Source organism: Mus musculus, chromosome 11 (genome assembly GCF_000001635.26).
Source record: "Mus musculus strain C57BL/6J chromosome 11, GRCm38.p6 C57BL/6J".
Classification (NCBI taxonomy): domain Eukaryota; kingdom Metazoa; phylum Chordata; class Mammalia; order Rodentia; family Muridae; genus Mus; species Mus musculus.
This window is the reverse complement of record NC_000077.6, coordinates 99,829,113-99,838,066: the sequence shown is the minus strand read 5'-3', so window position 1 is coordinate 99,838,066 and position 8,954 is coordinate 99,829,113. Positions and strand designations below refer to the sequence as shown.

At 42.9% G+C, this 8,954-nt stretch overlaps 1 protein-coding gene across 1 annotated transcript; it reads left to right on the top strand.

Moving 5' to 3' along the window:
* 2300003K06Rik (RIKEN cDNA 2300003K06 gene) lies at positions 1-919 on the top strand. The gene has a single exon (NM_001195383.1). The coding sequence runs from the start codon at positions 52-54 to the stop codon at positions 838-840; it is 789 nt and encodes a 262-aa protein (NP_001182312.1). The 5' UTR covers positions 1-51; the 3' UTR covers positions 841-919.
* The last annotated feature ends 8,035 nt before the right edge of the window (positions 920-8,954 follow it).

Here is an 8,954-nt window from a genome sequence, read left to right as displayed (position 1 = left end):
CAAGCCATACATTCATTTGGAAACCCATCTCCAATCTCCAACTCAGATACCATGGTCAGCTCCTGTTGTGGCTCTGTCTGCTCTGAGGAGGGCTGTGGCCAAAGCTGCTGCCAGACCACCTGCTGCCGCCCCAGCTGCTGTGTGTCCAGCTGCTGCAGGCCTCAGTGCTGCCAGTCTGTGTGCTGCCAGCCCACTTGCTGCCATCCTAGCTGCTGCATTTCTAGCTGCCGGGTGTCCAGCTGCTGCTGCCCTAGCTGTGTTAATTCTAGCTGTTGTGGATCCAGCTCCTGCCGCCCCACCTGCTGTGTGTCCAGCTGCTGCAGACCTCAGTGCTGCCCATCTGTGTGCTACCAGCCCAGCTGCTGCCGTTCCAGCTGCCGCTCCAGCCGTTGCCGCCTCTGCTGTGGTAGTTCTAGCTGTTGTGGATCTAGCTATTACAGACCCAGCTGTTGCATTTCCAGCTACCGCCGCCCCACCTGTTGCATTTCTAGTTACTGCAGGCCTTCCTGTTGCCAATCCACCTGCTACCACTCCTACTGTTCCCGTCCCAGCTGCTGTGCTTCCAGCTGTTACAGGCCTTCCTGTTGCAGCCCCACCTGCTGTGTGCCCAGCTGTTGTAGGCCAAGCTGCTTTCAGTCTGTATGCTGCAAGCCCACCTGCTATGTTTCCAGCTGTTGCAGACCTAACTGCTGCAGGCCCACCTCCTGCCACCCCACTTCCTCTGCTTCCAGCTATTGCAGATCTAACTGCCTCCCCTACTATTTCCATCCCACCTGCTGTGTGGTCAGCTGTTGTAGGCCAAGCTGTTTCCAGTCTGTGTGCTGTAAACCCACCTGCTAGGTTTCCAGCTGTTGCAGACCTGTCTGCTGCAGGCCCACCTGCTGCTGCCCCAGCTGCTCTGGTGGTTCTTGTTGCTGAGTGTCTTGGCCTGGATCAGTTCTCTTTCTGCCTTTCAGACTATGTATATATTCAACAGGACATATGACATACTGATGCTACAACCATATAGATTCATGGAATGATTTGGAAAAGCCCAATGTCTGTTACTATTTATTCTCTTTTAAAAATAATTTTTGATACTAATACATCAGAATTATAGTCAAATTATTCTTCGTCTTTTTTTTAGAGTTCCTTACTCTGTTTCAAAGTACAAGTTGTTAACTGTTTTGTTTCTAGATTTCCCCCCCAATGTTTTCCCCGCTACGGAATTTATTTTCTTCTGGCTTGCTTGATATTTCCCAATAAAACTTTTAGTCTACGAGAGCAAAACATGTTCTTATCTCTCATCCTTCTTATTTATTCTTTATTGGTTCATTTTCATTATGCACAGTGCTAGGTTTCACAAAGATAATCTCTTTTAAGTATTGTAGTGGCTATTCCTGGTTGTCAACTTGACAATATTTGGAATGAACTACAATCCGGAATTGGAAGGCTCACCAGTGACCCTTATCTGGAGGCTTGGAGATCCTTATCTGGATCTTGGTTTGAAGATCTTGAGCCATAGTGGCTATGGATTCCAGAAGATTGAATCTCCGAGTTAAGGAACACACCTTTAATCTGGGCTATGCCTTTCATCTGGGATTAAAGGTGTGGTGGAACACACCTTTAATCTGGGCTACACCTTTTGCTGGAGACAATATAAGGACATTGGAAGAAGGGAGTCTAGCTCTTGCTCTTGCTCCTTCGCCTGCTTGCTGCGTGAGACTGAGTAACTGCTAGATCCTTGGACTTCCATTCACAGCTGCGACTGAACCATTGTTGGGAATTGGGCTGCCGACTGTAAGTCATCAATAAATTCCTTTACTATTTAGAAATTATCCATAAGTTCTGTGACTCTAGAGAACCCTGACTAATACAGAAGTTGGTACCAGGAGTGGTTCTAGAGTAACAGAAGTACAAGGATGAATCTTTTAAAATACTGGAATTGGCTTGTTGATCCACCAGCACTTTCAAATATTGAAACCTCTCCAGATTCTCTCCCTCCTGGGAGCTCAGAGAATTTTGAAGACCCATGGTTGAAACTATATTCCGAACTTAAAGAAGCTAATGCCCTTGATTTTCTTAATGAATTAGGTGATTCAGTGCACAAAGCTTTCTACAAGATGGGGAAAAAATCGAAAAATGATTTTACTGGCTGGCTGCTCTTAGTATCTGTGGAAAAAATGATGAATGAAAGGAAGGAGTTGTGTGATAAAATCGAAAGGCTCCAGACACAAGTAAACGATCTAAAAGTTGCTAAGTGTGTCCTTGAGGAGAATCTTCTCTCTTGTAGCAATAGAGCTCAAGTTGCAGAAAATCAAACAGAAACTCTCATTGTAAGGTTGGCTGAACTACAGAGAAAATTCAAGTCTCAGCCTCAGAGTGTGTCGACAGTTAAAGTAAGGGCTCTAATTGGCAAAGAATGGGATCCTACAACATGGGACGGGGATGTGTGGGAAGACCATGTTGAAGCTGAGAATTTTGAATCCTCAGATTCTCAAGGGTTTGCCCCACCTGAGGAAGTAGTACCCTCAGCCCCACCTCTTGAAATAATGCCTTCCCCACATGAGGAAATTAATTTTGCAGAGTCTGCTCACGGCCCACCAATAGTTTCTTCTAGACCTGTAACCAGACTCAAAGCAAAACAGGCTCCTAGAGGGGAGGTAGAAAGTATAGTCCATGAGGAAATTCACTACACTACTAAGGAGCTTAATGAGTTTGCTAATTCATTCAAGCAGAAACCTGGTGAATATGTGTGGGAATGGATTTTAAGGGTGTGGGATAAGGGTGGAAGGAACATAAAACTAGAGCAGGCTGAGTTTATTGACATGGGTCCTCTGAGTAGAGATTCTAGGTTTAATACGGAAGCTCGCATAGTTAAAAAAGGTGTCAAAAGTTTGTTTGAATGGTTGGCTGAGGTGTTTATCAAAAGATGGCCTACTGGAAATGACTTGGAGATGCCTGATATTCCGTGGCTTAGTGTTGATGAAGGGATTTTAAGACTTAGGGAAATTGCAATGCTAGAGTGGATATATTGTGTAAAGCATAATTGTCCACAATGGGAAGGTCCAGAAGATATGCCTTTCACTAGCTCTATAAGACGCAAATTGGTGAGAGGGGCACCAGCACATTTGAAGGGTTTTGTTCTTTCCCTTTTCCTTGTGCCAGATCTTAGCATTGGAGATGCTTCTGCTCAATTAGATGAATTAAATTCACTGGGTTTAGTTGGATTCCGAGGTAACAAGGGCCAGGTGGCAGCATTGAATCGCCGGAGACAAGGTGATCCTAGTTATTATAATGGACAGCGTAGACAAAAGAATGTTTATAATAACATACCCAGTAATGGTCAGCACAGGAGAGGTGAAATTTATAATGGCATGACTCGCTTGGACCTTTGGTACTGGCTAATCAATCATGGTGTTTCCAGGAATGAAATATATAGGAAGCCTACTGCATATTTGTTTGATCTGTATAAGCAGAAAAATTCTCAAACAAATGAAAGAAAGGCTACATTAGATCGTGGTAAACAGCAATCTCGGCCAGTGAATCAATTTCCAGACTTGAGACAGTTTGCAGATCCGGAACCCCTTGAATGAAGGGGTGGCCAGGTTCCTCTGAGGAAGGATCTTGATAAGACACTCAAAGGTTTTGCTGTTACCCTTTCTCCAGTTCTTCCCCAGAGGGACCTACGGCCTTTTACAAGGGTAACTGTACACTGGGGAAAAGGAAATAATCAGACTTTTCGGGGTCTGCTGGATACTGGTTCTGAGTTGACACTGATCCCAGGGGATCCCAAGAAACATTGTGGCCCTCCAGTTAAAGTAGGGGCTTATGGAGGGCAGGTGATTAATGGAGTTTTGACTGATGTCCGACTCACGGTAGGTCCAGTAGGTCCCCGGACACATCCTGTGGTGATTTCCCCAGTTCCAGAATGTATAATTGGGATAGATATACTCAGAAATTGGCAGAATTCTCATATTGGTTCCCTGAACTGTAGAGTGAGGGCTATTATGGTTGGAAAGGCCAAATGGAAGCCTTTAGAGTTGCCTCTGCCAAAGAAAATAGTGAATCAAAAACAGTATCGTATTCCTGGAGGCATTGCAGAAATTACTGCCACTATCAAGGACTTGAAAGATGCAGGGGTGGTGGTTCCCACCACATCTCCATTTAACTCTCCTATCTGGCCAGTGCAGAAAACAGATGGATCATGGAGAATGACAGTTGATTACCGAAAACTAAATCAGGTAGTAACTCCAATTGCAGCTGCTGTACCAGATGTAGTTTCCTTACTTGAGCAAATTAACACATCTCCTGGCACCTGGTATGCGGCTATTGATCTGGCAAATGCCTTCTTCTCGGTACCTGTCCATAAGGACCACCAGAAGCAATTTGCTTTCAGTTGGCAAGGCCAACAGTATACCTTCACAGTTTTGCCTCAAGGATATATTAACTCTCCTGCCCTGTGTCATAATTTAGTTAGAAGGGATCTTGATCGTTTGGATCTTCCACAAAATATCACATTGGTGCACTATATTGATGACATTATGCTGATTGGACCAAGTGAGCAGGAAGTAGCAACCACTTTGGACTCATTGGTAACACATATGCGTATCAGAGGATGGGAAATAAATCCAACCAAAATTCAAGGACCATCTACCTCAGTGAAATTCTTAGGAGTCCAGTGGTGTGGGGCATGCAGAGATATTCCTTCTAAGGTGAAAGATAAGTTATTGCACCTGGCCCCTCCTACAACCAAGAAAGAAGCACAACGTTTAGTGGGTCTATTTGGATTCTGGAGACAACACATCCCTCACTTGGGTGTGTTACTTAGGCCTATTTACCAAGTGACTCGGAAAGCTGCTAGCTTTGTGTGGGGCCTGGAACAGGAGAAGGCCCTTCAACAGGTCCAGGCTGCTGTGCAGGCTGCTCTACCACTTGGACCATATGTTTTTTTTTTTTTTTTTTTTACTATAGAAACTGTGAGTGATAACTAGTGAGAAGGGTCCAAATTTTATTAAGAACTCCAATGCAAATTTTCTTTTACCCTTTTCTCTCCCTTACCACACAATAGTAATTCACTGTGCTTCTGCAGCTTTATGGGAGGCTGAAATAGCGAGAGGTTAGCCCTTTCTCCTTCCCTACACTGGTAATTTATTTCTGCAAGTTCAATTGTTCCCCAAGATTTGTTATCACACAGTAGATACTACAGAAACATCCTACACATCATCCCACCCCAAGAAAGAACCAGTAGTTTCAGTAACTCAAAACAAAAAAGAGCAGGACACCTGAAGCTCTCAAAGAGTCAAGGAAGACATGGCACTCAAGCATTTTCTCTGGTAAAAGAACAGTAGTTTCTTTTTTTTTTTTTTTTTTTTTTCATTTTTTTTTATTAGGTATTTAGCTCATTTACATTTCCAATGCTATACCAAAAGTCCCCCTTACCCACCCACCCCCACTCCCCTACCCACCCACTCCCCCCCTTTGGCCCTGGCGTTCCCCTGTACCGGGGCACACAAAGTCTGCGTGTCCAATGGGCCTCTCTTTCCAGTGATGGCCGACTAGGCCATCTTTTGATACATATGCAGCTAGAGTCAAGAGCTCAGGGGTACTGGTTAGTTCATAATGTTGTTCCACCTATAGGGTTGAAGTTCCCTTTAGCTCCTTGGGTACTTTCTCTAGCTCCTCCATTGGGAGCCCTGTGATCCATCCATTAGCTGACTGTGAGCATCCACTTCTGTGTTTGCTAGCCCGGCATAGTCTCACAAGAGACAGCTACATCTGGGTCCTTTCAGTAAAATCTTGCTAGTGTATGCAATGGTGTCAGCATTTGGAAGCTGATTATGGGGTGGATCCCTGGATATGGCAGTCTCTACATGGTCCATCCTTTCATCTCAGCTCCATACTTTGTTTCTGTAACTCCTTCCATGGGTGTTTTGTTCCCACTTCTAAGGAGGGGCATAGTGTCCACACTTCAGTCTTCATTTTTCTTGAGTTTCATGTGTTTAGGAAATTGTATCTTATATCGTGGGTATCCTAGGTTTTGGGCTAGTATCCACTTATCAGTGAGTACATATTGTGTGAGTTCCTTTGTGATTGTGTTACCTCACTCAGGATGATGCTCTCCAGGTCCATCCATTTGGCTAGGAATTTCATAAATTCATTCTTTTTAATAGCTGAGTAGTACTCCATTGTGTAGATGTACCACATTTTCTGTATCCATTCCTCTGTTGAGGGGCATCTGGGTTCTTTCCAGTTTCTGGCTATTATAAATAAGGCTGCTATGAACATAGTGGAGCATGTGTCCTTCTTACCAGTTGGGGCTTCTTCTGGATATATGCCCAGGAGAGGTATTGCTGGATCCTCCGGTAGTACTATGTCCAATTTTCTGAGGAACCGCCAGACTGATTTCCAGAGTGGTTGTACAAGCCTGCAATCCCACCAACAATGGAGGAGTGTTCCTCTTTCTCCACATCCTCGCCAGCATCTGCTGTCACCTGAATTTTTGATCTTAGCCATTCTCACTGGTGTGAGGTGGAATCTCAGGGTTGTTTTGATTTGCATTTCCCTGATGATTAAGGATGTTGAACATTTTTTCAGGTGCTTCTCTGCCATTCGGTATTCCTCAGGTGAGAATTCTTTGTTCAGTTCTGAGCCCCATTTTTTAAGGGGGTTATTTGATTTTCTGAGGTCCACCTTCTTGAGTTCTTTATATATGTTGGATATTAGTCCCCTATCTGATTTAGGATAGGTAAAGATCCTTTCCCAGTCTGTTGGTGGTCTTTTTGTCTTATAGACAGTGTCTTTTGCCTTGCAGAAACTTTGGAGTTTCATTAGGTCCCATTTGTCAATTCTCGATCTTACAGCACAAGCCATTGCTGTTCTGTTCAGGAATTTTTCCCCTGTGCCCATATCTTCAAGGCTTTTCCCCACTTTCTCCTCTATAAGTTTCAGTGTCTCTGGTTTTATGTGAAGTTCCTTGATCCACTTAGATTTGACCTTAGTACAAGGAGATAAGTATGGATCGATTCGCATTCTTCTACATGATAACAACCAGTTGTGCCAGCACCAATTGTTGAAAATGCTGTCTTTCTTCCACTGGATGGTTTTGGCTCCCTTGTCGAAGATCAAGTGACCATAGGTGTGTGGGTTCATTTCTGGGTCTTCAATTCTATTCCATTGGTCCACTTGTCTGTCTCTATACCAGTACCATGCAGTTTTTATCACAATTGCTCTGTAGTAAAGCTTTAGGTCAGGCATGGTGATTCCACCAGAGGTTCTTTTATCCTTGAGAAGAGTTTTTGCTATCCTCGGTTTTTTGTTATTCCAGATGAATTTGCAAATTGCTCCTTCTAATTCGTTGAAGAATTGAGTTGGAATTTTAATGGGGATTGCATTGAATCTGTAGATTGCTTTTGGCAAGATAGCCATTTTTACAATGTTGGTCCTGCCAATCCATGAGCATGGGAGATCTTTCCATCTTCTGAGATCTTCTTTAATTTCTTTCTTCAGGGACTTGAAGTTTTTATCATACAGATCTTTCACTTCCTTCGTTAGAGTCACGCCGAGATATTTTATATTATTTGTGGCTATTGAGAAGGGTGTTGTTTCCCTAATTTCTTTCTCAGCCTGTTTATTCTTTGTGTAGAGAAAGGCCATTGACTTGTTTGAGTTAATTTTATATCCAGCTACTTCACCGAAGCTGTTTATCAGGTTTAGGAGTTCTCTGTTGGAATTTTTAGGGTCACTTATATATACTATCATATCATCTGCAAAAAGTGATATTTTGACTTCCTCTTTTCCAATTTGTATCCCCTTGATCTCCTTTTGTTGTCGAATTGCTCTGGCTAATACTTCAAGTACTATGTTGAAAAGGTAGGGAGAAAGTGGGCAGCCTTGTCTAGTCCCTGATTTTAGTGGGATTGCTTCCAGCTTCTCTCCATTTACTTTGATGTTGGCTACTGGTTTGCTGTAGATTGCTTTTATCATGTTTAGGTATTGGCCTTGAATTCCTGATCTTTCCAGAACTTTTATCATGAATGGGTGTTGGATCTTGTCAAATGCTTTTTCTGCATCTAACGAGATGATCATGTGGTTTTTGTCTTTGAGTTTGTTTATATAATGGATTACATTGATGGATTTTCGTATATTAAACCATCCCTGCATCCCTGGAATAAAACCTACTTGGTCAGGATGGATGATTGCTTTAATGTGTTCTTGGATTCGGTTAGCGAGAATTTTATTAAGAATTTTTGCATCGATGTTCATAAGAGAAATTGGTCTGAAGTTCTCTATCTTTGTTGGATCTTTCTGTGGTTTAGGTATCAGAGTAATAGTGGCTTCATAAAATGAGTTGGGTAGAATACCTTCTACTTCTATCTTGTGAAAAAGTTTGTGCAGAACTGGAGTTAGATCTTCTTTGAAGGTCTGATAGAACTCTGCACTAAACCCGTCTGGTCCTGGGCTTTTTTTGGCTGGGAGACTATTAATAACTGCTTCTATTTCTTTAGGGGATATGGGACTGTTTAGAAGGTCAACTTGATCCTGATTCAACTTTGGTACCTGGTATCTGTCCAGAAATTTGTCCATTTCGTCCAGGTTTTCCAGTTTTGTTGAGTATAGCCTTTTGTAGAAGGATCTGATGGTGTTTTGGATTTCTTCAGGATCTGTTGTTATGTCTCCCTTTTCATTTCTGATTTTGTTAATTAGGATTTTGTCCCTGTGCCCTTTAGTGAGTCTAGCTAAGGGTTTATCTATCTTGTTGATTTTCTCAAAGAACCAACTCCTCGTTTGGTTAATTCTTTGAATAGTTCTTCTTGTTTCCACTTGGTTGATTTCACCCCTGAGTTTGATTATTTCCTGCCGTCTACTCCTCTTGGGTGAATTTGCTTCCTTTTTTTCTAGAGCTTTTAGATGTGTTGTCAAGCTGCTAGTATGTGCTCTCTCCCGTTTTTTCTTGAAGGCACTCATAGCTATGA

Bases quoted from the DNA above. Each gene is read 5' to 3' on its own strand.
- 2300003K06Rik (NM_001195383.1), top strand. From the start codon at position 52: ATGGTCAGCTCCTGTTGTGGCTCTGTCTGCTCTGAGGAGGGCTGTGGC.